At 31.2% G+C, this 15,298-nt stretch overlaps 2 protein-coding genes across 2 annotated transcripts; both read right to left on the reverse strand.

Moving 5' to 3' along the window:
- Window positions 1–1,524: 1,524 nt before the first annotated feature.
- On the reverse strand, window positions 1,525–4,785 carry LOC130975964 (receptor-like kinase TMK4). The gene is made up of 2 exons (XM_057900674.1): window positions 3,495–4,785; window positions 1,525–3,036 (listed from the first exon to the last, which is right to left on the reverse strand). The coding sequence occupies exons 1-2, from the start codon at window positions 4,783–4,785 to the stop codon at window positions 1,856–1,858; spliced, it is 2,472 nt and encodes an 823-aa protein (XP_057756657.1). The 3' UTR covers window positions 1,525–1,855.
- Window positions 4,786–7,524: 2,739 nt separating this feature from the next.
- LOC130973783 (receptor-like kinase TMK2) lies at window positions 7,525–11,294 on the reverse strand. The gene is made up of 2 exons (XM_057898446.1): window positions 9,392–11,294; window positions 7,525–8,759 (listed from the first exon to the last, which is right to left on the reverse strand). Exons 1-2 carry the CDS (start codon window positions 11,244–11,246, stop codon window positions 7,573–7,575), a joined length of 3,042 nt encoding a protein of 1,013 aa, XP_057754429.1. The 5' UTR covers window positions 11,247–11,294; the 3' UTR covers window positions 7,525–7,572.
- Between the last annotated feature and the right edge of the window lie 4,004 nt (window positions 11,295–15,298).

Consider the following 15,298-nt stretch of genomic DNA (forward strand, 5'->3'; position numbering starts at 1 on the left):
AAAATCAGGTTTTTGCACTTAATGATAGTGTTTTTTTATTTATTTCTTTTAACTAATTAAATACAAGTTATTACGATAAATTAATTATATCAACTAATTGATTTGATTAAATATTTAAATATCACATAATTTATTATAATTTATATCAATTTGATTTGATAGTATTTCCTAATTTATTTCTTTTAATGTTCTGTTAGTATTTTTTAATTTATTTTAATTTAATTTATTAAACCAAATTTATTGTGTGTACTAATTAATTAATTTAATTAATTTATTAGTCATTAAAATAATAAATCTATGAATAAAAATATAAAATAGACAATTGAGATATTTTTAATTAATAATTAAGTCAAATCAAATCAAATCATATATATTGAACCAAATTCAAATAATGTGAATTAAAGACTAGATTAAAATAAGATGATTTTGTACTTATTCAAATTGAATGCAATAAATACAAATTAATTTTGTTAGATAATCATAGTTATCTGGTCTACTATATATCTATGAAGCACGGACACTTCATATTAAACATAAGTTGACTTTAATTCATAAAATGATAGTTCATATTAAACACACAAAATGATTTAATTGACTTTATGCACAAAGGGATAACCATGAAAGTTGTTCTGAATATACCAAGGATAAAATGAACTGGCAAAAGGTTTAGCAAGCTTCCTGAAGTATGTTAATCCTTAATCAGTCTTCCTGTCTTGCAATAATCCTCTGCAATTCACTTCTTGAATACAAGTTGATACAGAATCGTTATGGTTACCATTCCTGCTTGGCATGTCACTAGAAGTTCTCCAAAGTAATTGTAAAATACTAAAATGTGCTGATCGCTGATGCTAGTTTCCTTTTTCATTATCTTATTACTTTTATATTATCAATGAGCAAACAATAAAGAAGAGCAGGAATAAAATACTATAATAAGAAATTCATGTGAATTTTCCAATCAGACATAATAATAAGCTGCTTATAAAAGAAATCTTACTCCAAATTAAATCTCTGCAATGGAGAAATTTGAAATGAATTTATATTGCTAATGAATCTAACTCCTTCTATAATTAGTTAACTTGAAGTTTAAGAATATTTCTACTTATTTAAGGTATTTATATATTATTTTATCTCAATCATTATCAAGAGGATTATTAAATATAGAAGAATAGAGTTAGGAGGGAGGAGCATAACAAGCAGAGAAGCCATTTTAGAACATAGCAGAGGATTACAAGACACGAAATTTCAAAGAAAAGGGTAGTAATTGAGACTCATAAACGTATTGTAACGTTTAGTTGACTTATATGAAGAGTAGACGTGTAGATAGGAATTTAAATGTTCAACCTAGTTTAGTACTTTTATAATACCATTAAACATTATTTCTACATAACAATCAGAGAAGCCATTATAGAAAAATAGAAGGATAGATAAAACAAGAGATAGAGTACACGACAACAATGATCCAAATACTATTATTTTTTAGTACACTTCATTTGTACACGAAATTTCCTTAATAACAGCTCCTAATACAAAAAAAACCTAGTTACTGTGGACTCAATTTAAAATTAAAATGTTCAATTATGCTAACGAAATAATTTCACTTCAAGAAGAATGCATGCAAACTAAATGCATTTTCAACAGAAGCAACTACTTAGTTTCAGTTTATAGCAAGCAAACCACACTACTCAGATACAACTACAAGTGCCCCTAAGACAATGAGAAGCTTGACTTTTCTCACGTCAGTAAGTTCTTATAGCTCCACAAACATACCTCTTGAGAAAAAGAGATACCATGCAAGAGTGTTGTCTAGAATATAATGAGAAATATATTACACAACAACTACATAGATATTGTTGCCTTAGGCAACCTCATTTGGATTGATAGAATCATTCTGCGCTGAAGTTGATGAATCTGTTTCATGTGTATTATCATAAGCTATATCTGGGGATTGTAACTTTGATCCTTGGGGAGAATACCACGTTGGCTTTGGAGGAAATGGGATAGAATCAAGTGGTCCTTCTAACATTTCTATTACTCTTTTCATGGACGGTCTGTCAGAAGGATTTCTTTGTATACACCATATGCTTACTAAAATAATCTTCTTTACTAAATCATTATTTTCATCCTCTATATTCATCAAACATTTGGCTGAAAGATTGTCTTGTTCGAGCTCCTTGTAAATCCAATCTGTAAAAAATATTTCACTGGCACGAGAATCTTTATTATTATAATTCTTTTTGCCTCCGACTACTACAAGAATCAACTTCCCATAACTATACACATCGGATTTGTGAGAAATTCGAGAAACTCCACCATACATTTGATTATATACTTCTGGTGCAATATATCCTGGAGTTCCTCTTGCACACTGTAGAGATACGATGCTCTCTTTCTTTGTACATATTTTAGCTAGTCCAAAATCAGCAATTTTAGGAACAAATTCCTCATCCAAAAGAATATTTTGAGGTTTAATATCAAGATGTAAAATTTTGGTGCTACATCCCCAATGTAAATATTCTAGCCCACGAGCAATACCAATTATAACTTGGTAGAGTATATTCCAATCCAATTTGCATACAGCATTAAACGATGCCCTTTCATCAATAAATTTGTCTAAAGAACCATTTGGCATGAATTCATAAATCAATGCTCTTTTGTTTGGCTCATAACAAAATCCTAAAAACGGGACAATATTCACATGGGATGTTCTATTAATACTTGCAACCTCATTTATAAATTCTTCTCCATTAGCTTTACACTCTTTTAATATCTTTACTGCTACCTGACGACCATCACTTAAACTTCCTTTGTATACAACACCAAATGCTCCTTTTCCTAGTTCCTCACGAAATGAATTAGTCATCTTTTTTACCTGTGAATAACTATATCGTTTTTGCACCATAAACCCATGACTTTGTATCAAATCCTCAACATTGTGATCAACAATTGTTTTCTTGAACAGAATTTTCTGTAACCTCTTGCTTTTATAAATAACCGCAGCACATGTTACCAAAATTCCAACACTGGCTGCTGATAAGCCTGTACGTATATATGCAGGGAACAAAGTGGAGATCAATTACAAACAATAATTTGAATATAATCCTTTCAGAAAAATTCTTAAGAAACATGGACCAAAAAATCAATCACTCATGACTTTTTATATTGATGAGCTGGTCAAACTTTGAAAATGATTCTACAAGTTAGATATTTCAAATAGTAAAGCAGAGGATCAACAAAAGTTTTTTAACCGATGAGTTACCATGATGAAATCTAATTCGGAGGGTGTTCCATGCATTTGATTTCTATACACTCTAGTACTCTATTATGCATATTAATTCATTATTATTTATATAACATCTATCTATTTATATATCATGAACCACTTATTTATGACTAAACCACTTACATACAGATCCTCTCTACTTGTTTCACGTGTGAAAAAAATTATTAATTCTATAACTGAACTGATAATATAATCGTATAACGATTGTACTTACCTGCAATCAAGGAAAGTGAGAATGGAGCTTTAGATGGAGCAACTGTGGTTGGCTGAGAAGCATTGATGAGCAGAACATTACCCTTAGTATTGAGAGTGACATCAGGTGAGAAATGGGGTATGTTCCCTGATAGATTGTTATTGGAGACATCAATAACCTTAAGTTGAGGTAGACCTGTTAAGCTCTCTGGTATTGGACCGCTCAAATTATTTCCACTGAGATACAACTCCCTCAGATCAGTTAAGTTTGTAAATGCAGTAGAGATGGTCCCCGTCAGATTCTTTTTGGTCAAATTCAGGCTTCTGATCTTGTTCTCAACGCACACAACGAAACTCCAGTTTTGACATGGATTGTTTCCTCGCCAAGATCTCGCCAACAAGAGAGGATACTCAAAATTCGCAGCAATTTGAAGCAAAGTGGTGACTTGCTTGTCACAAGGCCCTGCATGGTCTAAACAGAACCCATTATTGCTGGTGTTGACATCAGTAAAAGAGGATTGAAACACTGGTAATGGACCCTGAAAATAGTTTCTCTCCAAATGGACTGAAATCATGGTGAGATTCATCAAGGAAGGTGGAACTAAACCAGTTAACAAGTTATCTTGAAGATCCAGATAACCCAAGTTGGTGCAATTGGAAAAATGAGGCAGGGGACCAGTGAGCTTGTTGTTAGAGAGGAAAAGAGAGTACAAGCTTGAGAAGGAAGTGCATATGTCTTCTGGTAAGGTGCCAATAAGATTTGTAGCGTACAGTCGGAGGTCTTGGAGTTTGGAGGAAGACTGAACCAAATCAAGAGGGAAACTCCAGGGTGGGAGGTTGATGTTGTTACTTAGAGTGAGGGTTTCCAAACTGGAAAGACCCTGAAAGCAACGATGAGGGATGGAGGTGAAGTTGTTGTTGTCGAGTTGAACCTCTGTGAGCGTGGAGAGGCCGGCGAGAGAGGGAAGAGGCCCCGAGAGAGAGTTGTTGTCTAGAAGAAGATGGTTGAGTTGGGTGAGGGTGTTGTTGAGATCTGAAGGGATAGTGCCGGTGAGGGACATTGAAGAGAGTTTAAGAGCGTAGACTTTGCCTTCCTTACTGCATTCTACGCCATTCCAATTGCAGATATATGTGTCTTCGGACCAGTTGGAGGGAGCTGGCTTCAGAGCTTTCAGAAGCTTCCACAAGTAGCCAGCTTCTGGATCTCGAGCTTCTTGCAAATCGGAGTGGACGCACAAAATGAACAAGAAGAAGATGACTATAGCAAAAGTAGTAAAACCAACTTCAGATTTTAATATTATTCTCGGAGCCATTCGATTTAATTTGAGGTTTGAGCCACCAATGTAGCATGCAGCAACATAACATATATTTTAACAAACAACCCAACTTCAAATCTATGGTAATATTAAGTCTGGGTTTGGTAAAGCTTTTTGAAGAGCTGCTTGTACTTTTTAAAAAATTTAAGTGTTTGTGATTGTGGCTTTTAAAAGTTAAGGATGCTTTTGAAAGCACCTAAAGGGGAGTTTTTAAAGTTGGTTTATACTTTTCAAAATTAAAAAAAAATCTAATATAATAAATATTTAAAATTATCTTTATTAATTATTAACACTAGATTTTATTTATTTTTCCACACATATTTTCCGTCATTATATTGTGATTGGAATCGTTATATATTTCTAATTTTTTAACCTAACCTTCACAAATTCTAACACAATTTTTATATAATTTTACTTGAGATATGTGTTTTATTTTTTGTGATTTGTAGAAGTGAGTATATATATATAGGTAATAGACATATCACTAACGCTTGGATTACATACAAGTTTTATTATTGACTAATGATAACTCTATTTATATTAGTATAGAGAGCAAATCAAATAAATATTTAAATTATTGATCTCTAAAATTTGAAAAAAAAATATTATTCTTCGTTAAAAATATGTTTATTATAATTTTTTAATTTTTAAAAACTATTTTACCAAATATAATTATAATACTTGTGCTTATTAAAAACTGTCTTTAACGTGATTTTACCAAACGCAAGTGCTGTAATTTTTAAAAAGTCGTCTTTTAAAAGACAGCTTTCATAACTTTAAAAAAGTAAAAGTTTTACCAAATCAAACCTAAGTTGGCTAGCAGCGACTACTAGTTGACCAGCCAATAAACAAAGAACACGTGTAGCATAGGTTGGGATAATTAAGTCTCAGCCTAATTAAATTTCCTACTTAACACTTAATTACTACTCTTCAAAAGTGGCCATTGATCATTCAAGTTACACCAAAAGTAGTGTGGATTGTTGCTTTATTTTCTTGTGCTTTAATAAAGACACTTTCATCAATTATTAGGGCATACCTTCACCCATGCATGCATGCCCCACCTGATCAGGATTCAACCATACGTGTTTATTAATAATTAGCCACTTTTTTTTTACGGTATGTTTGTTAGAGACTTTGAATTACCTTATTAGATGTTAGAACTATTTTTTTTAAATAATAAAGTTATGTATTCCGATCCATATATATTTACAAATGAATACTATAAATATTTGTTAAAAAAGCAAATATACTAAAAAAATAAATTCTTGAACGTATAAAAAACTTGGAAAGCTAGCTAAGTTATTCTAATCTCTATTCAAAAAATAATTTGTTTTCAGCAAAAATTTCATTTATTTTATTTTTTTAATAGTTATTTTTAGGATATTCATTAATGAAAGTGTTGTATGTCATGACTTTGTGTCTACCGTCTTCTCCTGTTGATTAAAGTTCCAACAAGAGATAATAAGCAACTTAGAAAGTTCATTGGATTCCTTCAATAATTCAGTTATTAATATCACATCACTACTATATCAATGTTCTTGTTTCTTGGTGGGTGTGTTACTTCTAAAAAGAAAATCTTGATTAATATGGAATATATCTCACTAATCACTATCTCAGTCCCACCATTTGCATTATGTGAACTGAGCGAAATAAGACATGCACTTGTCCAAAGTTATTTTTAAAAAATATATTCAAAGTGTTAGTGGAATACACGGTTTTCTAAAGTGTTTAAAGTATATATAAAATTAAAGTTGGAAGGACATGTAAAAGTAAAAGTATTCAAGTCATAAAGAAGATAAAGGAAGACATGATGGCAAGAATGCTACTACCAAATGAAATAAAAGGCAACAGCAACTTATTAGCAGGTAGGGAATTAAATTAATTACTGATGTTAATTTAAATGCACAAAAAATTATACTTTAAATGGGTAAAAGAAAAAAGAATATGATATAAACTGAAATTGAATTACTTGAATTTGAAATTATAGAAAACAGAATAAATAACTTCAACTTAAAGAAAGCAATGAATTTCTCAAACACAGTTGAAGGACTTCAAATTTAAAAAGACAATGCAAAAATTAACACGTTATAAAAAATAAATTACATGTTCTTTTAGAGAAAATTAAATAAAATTTATCCTTAGATATTATTTATTAAGTACTTGATAGTGGAAAAATTCAAATATTGGTGTGAATTAGCTAGAAATCTCTGCGATTGGATTATTTAATAACTTCTATCGTATGTATAAAATATTTTTAAATAATTTAAATATATATAATATTATGTTTATATTTTACCAACTTGACTATTTTCCTGGGGCAAATCGATCAAATGTACTACAACTAATAATGTATCATTTACTATATCTTCATAAGAGGTAGTCAGATATGCTTTTTTTTTTTTTTATCTAAATTTTGTATAATATTTCTCATCTTAATACAACAACCCTTCTGATCTTTCTTGTTTGCTTGATAATAGCAAACTTTAATCAATGAACTTTGATTTAATAGGACAGAGGCATGCAGCTGTTTTTAATTAATAGCTTGTTCAATAGGATAGGATTTCATCTATGTGTGATATTTAGACACTACTTCAGAAGCAACAACTAATAATGCTTTATCTCATGATGCATGGATCTAGTTTTAGTCACTCGCTCAGAATCACCTTAATATAAATCATCAACATATATATTCCAGGTCTATATATATGAGAATAACATTAAACATGTTTAGCTGCACTCAAATACAAAAAGTACAAGATATTTTACAATCATATTAACATGAGATCAGACATTTTTATTGATCTCATGTATTGAACTACTCTCCTCTGTAGTTGTTAAAATTGTCTCATGCTTGCTACTAGAAGATGTATCTAAAATTTCTAACTGAGACCTTTCAGGAGAATACAACACAGGCTTTGGAGGAAATGGCACGGACTCAAGTTCTCCATGCAGCATTTCCACAACTTTACTCATTGATGGCCTATGTGCTGGATTTGGTTGAATACACCACAAACTTACTAATATAATCTTCTTTATCATATCATTATCTTCATTTGAAATATCGGAGTGTCTACCAAGAATATTATTACCTTGATCAAGATCTTCATATATCCAATCAGGAAAATACATTTCACTGCGATGTGATTCTTTATTGTTGAAGTTTTTTCTTTTTCCGAACATCTCAAGAATCAACATACCATAACTATATACATCAGATTTATCAGAAATTCTACCATATGCTCGACTAAAGATTTCTGGTGCAATGTAACCCGGAGTTCCTCTTGTGCCTAAAATAGATACATTACTCTCTTTCTTTTGACATATTCGAGCTAATCCGAAATCTGAGATTTTTGGACAAAAATGTTTATCTAGAAGAATGTTTTCAGGTTTTATATCAAGATGCAAAATTTTTGTTGTGCATCCTTGATGCAAGTATTCTAACCCTTGAGCAATGCCAATTGCAATGTTATACAAAACGCTCCAATCCAAACTACAAAAAGCTTCGGAAGATTTTGCTTTGTAGATGTATTTATCCAGAGAACCATTAGGCATGAATTCATAAATGAGTGCTCTTTTGCCTTGATCATAGCAAAATCCTAAAAGTGAGACAATATTCACATGAGATGTCCTACTAATACTAGCAACTTCATTTATGAATTCTTCTCCGCTTCCCTTAGATTCACTTAATATCTTTACCGCAACTTGACGACCATCGGTTAAACTTGCTTTGTATACAGTGCCATATCCACCTTGTCCTAGTTTATCACGAAATGAATTTGTCATTCTTTTCACTTCGGAATAACTAGATCGCTTTGGTGCCAAAAATTCATAACCTTTTATAAAATCCTCGATGTTGTGGTCATTGTATGTTGTCTTGAAGATAACTCGATGGATTAAATGAAGGCACCTCTTGCGGTTATAAATAACCAAAACAAGTATTATAATAACTCCAGCACTAGTTATCGACATAACTGTACATATGCAAGAAATGGAGAGCAATTACAACACTAACTTGGATCTTTAAAAGAATATAATAGTCACAATAAGCATGAATAACATGACAGAAGGAAGTATTATTATTACTATTATTAAGTAGAAGGAAGTAGTATAGACATAAAAATAAACGACAATTCTTATGTTAACTCTCTTTTTTTTTTTGATAAATCCGAAAAATACTACCAATTAGCCAATATCAATTCCTATAAATCTTGGATTTATTATTTTGAATTTTTGAAATATTCAAGTACTTTTTATTTTTATTATCTCGGTAACCAACGAGACCATATTTCTTTATTGAAAAATTGAAGATTGACAGAATACTAACATGAAATTTGTGACCAAAATAACGCAATATCGAGTTAGAGACATGACAACAGAAACAAAGTTAAAAACCATTGAAAATCAATAAAGCTAATGCTACTAAAATAGAAAAACGCAACTAGTAATTGTTAAATAAGGTTTTATTTGCAAATTTGTAAAAGATAATTTGTAGTATTGTTTTTTTATTAAATTAAATAACTAAAAATAATAATTTGAAACTAAAACTTTTCACTATCTAAAAGATTCTTATATGCTACATGCAAAGGTATGTAGGTGGAAGTACCTGTAATCAAAGGAGTTGAGATTCTATTGTTGGAAGCATTAGGAAAATCATTGTCTGTGGCAATAAAGTTGACCTTTGCTGAGAATTTGGGAATATTTCCAGCAAGGTGGTTGTTAGAAACATTCACAACTTCAAGTTCAGGCAATGTTGTCAATCCCTCAGGTATTTCACCCGTCAAATTATTCCCATCCAAATACAATTCCCGCAAATCTGTTAAATTGGTGAATGCAGGTGAGATTGTGCCCGTCAATTTTAGATTTGATAAATTCACCATTCTGATCTTATTTCTGTCATCACATGTAATGAAACTCCAATTTTTACAGGCATTATTTCCTCTCCATGTACGTGCCAACAAAATTGGATACTTCAATTCCGCCGCAATTTGAAGCAAAATGGCCACTTTGTGATCACAAGGTCCTGGATCTTTGTGACAGAAGCCATTTGTGGTGTTAACACCAAGATTCTCCATACTATCAAAACCACTGAAGGTAAGATTTGGTAGAGGACCTTGCAAAAAGTTATAGCCCAAATAAAGATATTCCAAGTTTGGAAGAGCGATGAGAGAATCTGGGACCACACCTGTTAATTGATTGTGGGCAAGTTGTAAATCTTGTAAGGAGGTGCAACGAGACATGTTAGGAATAGGTCCTGTAAACGAGTTTCCCTGGAGCCAGACTTGAGATAAGTCGAGCATGTTTGAGAGGACATCAATCGGACCCGAAAACCCGTTACCCTTCTGGTTTTTGAGATGCAAGGTGGCAATCTTGGTCCCTCCGAAAGACTCTGGCAAGACACCGCTGAGGTTGTTGTTGGAAAGAAGAACAGTCTCCAAACTTGTCAAGGAGTCAAATATTTCTGGTAGAGGGCCCATGACATTTGTTGCAGCAAGTTTGAGCTCTTTCAGTTCTGTGGACTGAATCATGTCGGGGAAGGTCCATGGTGCAAGGTTAGTGTTGTTTTCCAACCACAGCCACGTCAAAGAAGGTAGACCCTGGAAGCAACCTTGGGGGATGGAGGTAAGGTTGTTGTTGGAGAGAATAACGCTTTTCAAGTTGGGGAAAATATGAGATAAGTTTGGTAGGGATCCCATGAGATTTGTAGCCTGGAGTATGAGGTAGGAGAGTTTGAATGAGGAATGAGTCAAATCGAGGGGGAAGGTCCATGGTGGGAGGTTGGTGTTGTTGGCCAAATTGAGCACATTCAAGCTGGTTAGGTTGTGGAAGCAATCCTCAGGGATGGAGGAGAGGTTGTTGTTAGAGAGATAAAGAATCTCCATAACTGGGAAGGAATGGGATATGTTTGGTGGTAAGGAGCCCATGAGATTTGTAGAAGAGAGAAAGAGGTATTGGAGTTGTGAGGAGTGAGCAGTCAAATCGGTAGGAAAGTTCCATGGTGCGAGGTTGGTATTGCCACTCAAGCTCAAGGACTGCAAAGTAGTAAGACCATGGAAGCAACCATGAGGGATGGTTGTGAAGTTGTTGTTGTCGAGGTCCGCTACTTGGAGGAAAGAGAGGTTGGCGAGAGAGGGAACAGGCCCACTCAGATTATTGTTGGAGAGATCGAGGAATGTGAGTTGGGAGAGGGAATCGTTGAGGCCTGCAGGAACTGTTCCCGTCAGCGACTTTGAATAGAGATGGATCCCTTCAATCCTTCCACTTTGATCGTTGCAAGTCACGCCAATCCACAGGCACGTGTGGGTGGTGTTGGACCAGCCAGGGGGTTTGAGTGCATTCATAAGCTTCAACATGTATGCAGCTTCATCATCGTTGGACTCCACACAACCCATGATGCACACCACAACCATACACAAATTACTAATAATCCCATTTTTCCATCTTGATTTCAGGTATGCCATCTATGATCAACAAACAACTTATTGCTTCTTACCTTTCACTAGTACGTCCATGCTCAATCCCACACATGTATAAAACAAACCTATGATGAACAACTCAGTCCAAACTTTTAACTCATAAAAATGCTATTTGCAAAAGACAAAAAGTATTGACTTATAATTTATTAACAAGTATAGAAAATTAATTTTTAATTAGTTAATATTAATTATTTTTTATTATCAATAACATTTTAAATCTCATTCATTTTAGTCACCAAAAAAAAAAATCTCATTCATTTTGCACTAATTTACCTTTGTCATCTTTATATTTAAAATATATCTAACTAAAAACTAGTTTTATCATGAATAGCATTTTTCTTTTGCTAATAAGCTTGGCAAGAAATTTTCTCATCAGTAGGTAATTCTTTATTCTTCTTTAAACAGGTTATAAAAACACTTTATGTGGTTTAAAATAATCACAACTAAGTTTTTTGTTTATAATATTATTCAAACATTATATCCAAAATAATAATATTTTTTTACTTTAAATGTATTTAAGTAATAATAATAATGAATATATCTTAACACAATTTTGTTTTTGGGGTCGAAGCGGAAGCATTTTCGAATGAGGCCACATTGTTTGCTGTTCACCTTTATTTGTTTTTCTTTTTTATTTTTTTCCATGTACTAAAGTCATCTAAAAACTATGCATTATCTTTTTTTCCTTTTTCTTTACCGAAAAATTGTTTCTTCCTTTTTGGTCGTGAAAGAGTGCATTATTGTTGTTGTGGACGTCTATGGCCGCGGATAAAAGAGAAATAAATGTGCAGCACAAAAGGGTAATTTAGTTTCTATTGGTGCACAAAGATTTCCCTTATCTATTTATTTTACTTTTGATTTAGTTATTGGTTATGGTGTTTAAAAGGTTGTATTTAATTTATCAAAAAATTTAAAAATTAATATTTAATTTAAAAAATATAAAAATAAATTATTTTTAAATATTTCAAAGGGTTAACCACCAAAAATTTCTTTAAATTATTCAAACGCCGATAAAAATGTACGCGAATTTTACTATCGATAAAAATGCCTTTAAATAATTTTAAAACACAACAACAATACCCAACAGTAAATATATATTTTTAAAAAATGCCTTAGAAATTGAATTTTGATGTGATTTTTTATGAGGTGATTTTTTAAAAGTATTATTAGTTGTTAACAAAAAAATTACAAAAAAAAATATATACTCAACGAAAAATCAACAAATTTTAAAAATAATAATATCTTTTTTTTAATTATGCTTGCAAAAAAGTACATCAAAATTCAATCTCTAATGTATTTTTCAAGAAATACATATTTAATAATAGATAATTTTACAAAAAAACTAACATTAAATATGTATTTCTCAAAAAATACATTAGAGATTGAATTTTGATGTAATTTTTTGCAAGCATGATTATAAAAATGAGATATTATTATTCTTAAAATTTAGTGATTTTTTGTTATGTATATATTATGTTGTAATTTTTTAAAAATATTATTGGTTGTTAACAAAAAAAATTATAAAAAAATATATACTTAACGAAAAACTACCAATTTTTATGTATAATAATATCTTATTTTTATAATTATGCTTAAAAAATTTACATCAAAATTCAATTTCTAATATATTTTTTGAAAATATATATTTACTGTTGGGTATTGTTGTTGTTGTATTTTTAAATTATTTTAAGGCATTTTTGTCAATAGTAAAATTCGGGTGCATTTTTGCTTGGTTTAAATAATTCGGGGGTATTTTTGGTGGCTAACCCTATTTAAAATTTATTATAAAAGATAAATTAGATAAAATTCAAACACCATGTAATAAACATTATAAAATTTACCTTAATTATTTGAGAAAAATTCAAGGACTAATAAAATTTATTATTTTTAGTCAGTATTTTTAGCTATTAAATTCAATTTTTTAGTCTAACAATCTAATAATATATTTTTAATCTATACTTTTAAATAATAAATTTTCGCCCTCTAACATTTATCTAATTATTTTACTGCGGGGAAGTGATTAATTGCCTGCGTGTGAGATTGTAATAAGTGACACAATTACAATAACAATATTAGATAGATATTAGGTGAAAGAGAAAATAGATCAATTCTTTTCTTTTACTTTTGTACACTTCTATCTCATCTATGCTTTTCTTTCTTTTTTCCATATTTCTTTTTTACTTTTTATAAAAATCCTGTCTAACTTTCAATTTTTTTTAAATTCCATAACATACTCCACAATTTATATATAAAATATGCGTATAATGAAATTATGTAAGCCTAATATTATGTTTTTAAGTTAACCTAAAGTGCAGATAAATGATCTTCTTTAAAATGAATCAATTCATTGGCGTAGTCATTATCACCAATGCTCCTCTATTAGTCATTCGTCAAAAAGAAAGAGAAAAACATGACATGATTCATGATTGTCTATGAAACACGAGGCACGGAAAATTGAGTACTTAGACTAGGAAATTACTTCTATTTCCCCCCTTGTCATAATCTAATTGTGTTTATACACAAGCTTGTTAACTACAAATTAAATGGACTCGTACTGGATTGTTTGTATTATTTGTAAAACAAGCTTAATAATAAGAAAGAATTAGTATTAGTGTAGTTTAATGATTGAAGTGAACACAAATCAAACGTAACGTGCGTACTGCTCGTTTATGTCAGTGAATTTTAGAAGAGATGGGGAAGAGGTGATCGGAAGAGTTTAAGTGTAAAATGGACTAAGCTTTATACAAGTTCTTTACTTTTCTTTTTATTAGTCTGCTTAAGCAAACGTCGGGGTTCGAATCCCGTCTTGTGCATGCAGCAACCTATTGGTTAGTGGCAAATTCTTAAATGGAGCTTAATATAGCGGCGAATTAATCTTTGGCCTACCGAATTAGGAGATACAGTGAGAAACCAAAAATCCATGACCCACTTTGGAAGTAGATCAGCATCAACGGGACCGAGCTCCTAAGCCATCCAATAATCTATCAGTCTCCCTGTCATGCAATAATCCACTGCAATTCACTTCTTGAAAAATCATTATGATTACTGTTAGAATATATTATGATCAATTAGTTTTTATTAGAATTATTTAATATATCTAAATATTTATTACAATATATTACGTTTTTATTATTTCGATTCTCTTATATCTATAAATATATTTTTATATTGTATTATTTTATACAACTTGAATACACATAAATCTTTTATTTATGGTAGAAACTCAGGTACAGTCAACTTCACGGGAAGTTGATACTTGAGAGTCGTTAGATGATTTGACTGATTTGACTAAATTTTCATCTAACGGCTCTTAGATATCAACTTCACGTGAAGTCCACTTTACCTGCAAACAAAGAAATTGTAAAATGTGTTGATCGCTGATCGTAGTTGCTTTTTTCACTATCTTATTACTTTTATATTATCAATGAGCAAACAATAAAAAAGAGCAGGAATAAGTTACGGCAATAAGAAATTCATGTAAATTTTCCAATCAGAGAGTAATATGCTGCATAAAAAGGAAATCTTACTCCAAATATCTGCGCTGGAGAAATTCGAAATGAATTTATATTGCCAATGAAGTATCATCCTAGGTGTCATATGAAGGTTTAAAGTCATACTCATTCCCTTCTATAATCAGTTAACTTGAAGTTAAAGAATATTTCCTTGTTTAAGGTATTTATATTATTTTAAAGTTTCATATTTGCAAATGTTCTTTGCATTAAGCCACGAAAATAACTCTAGTAAATAAATTACATAAAGATTTGGAGGTTCAACAAGAAATGTAGTCACTATCAATGAAGAAAAATGATCAAACTCTGACATGGGTCCAGTCAAAATATTTCCACCAAAATCCGGGGATAGAGTTGGAGAAACCATTATCAAGAGGATCATTAAGTAAGATTCTTATTGCCAGGCCCATATTCTAAGTAGTTCAAGTAAGAGGAATCTGAATCATTATCAAGAGGATCATTAAGTATAGAAGAATAGAGTTACGAGGGAGGAGCATCACAAATAGAGAAGCCATTTTAGAAAATAGC

This window comes from Arachis stenosperma, chromosome 4, assembly GCF_014773155.1.
Source record: "Arachis stenosperma cultivar V10309 chromosome 4, arast.V10309.gnm1.PFL2, whole genome shotgun sequence".
Lineage (NCBI taxonomy): Eukaryota > Viridiplantae > Streptophyta > Magnoliopsida > Fabales > Fabaceae > Arachis > Arachis stenosperma.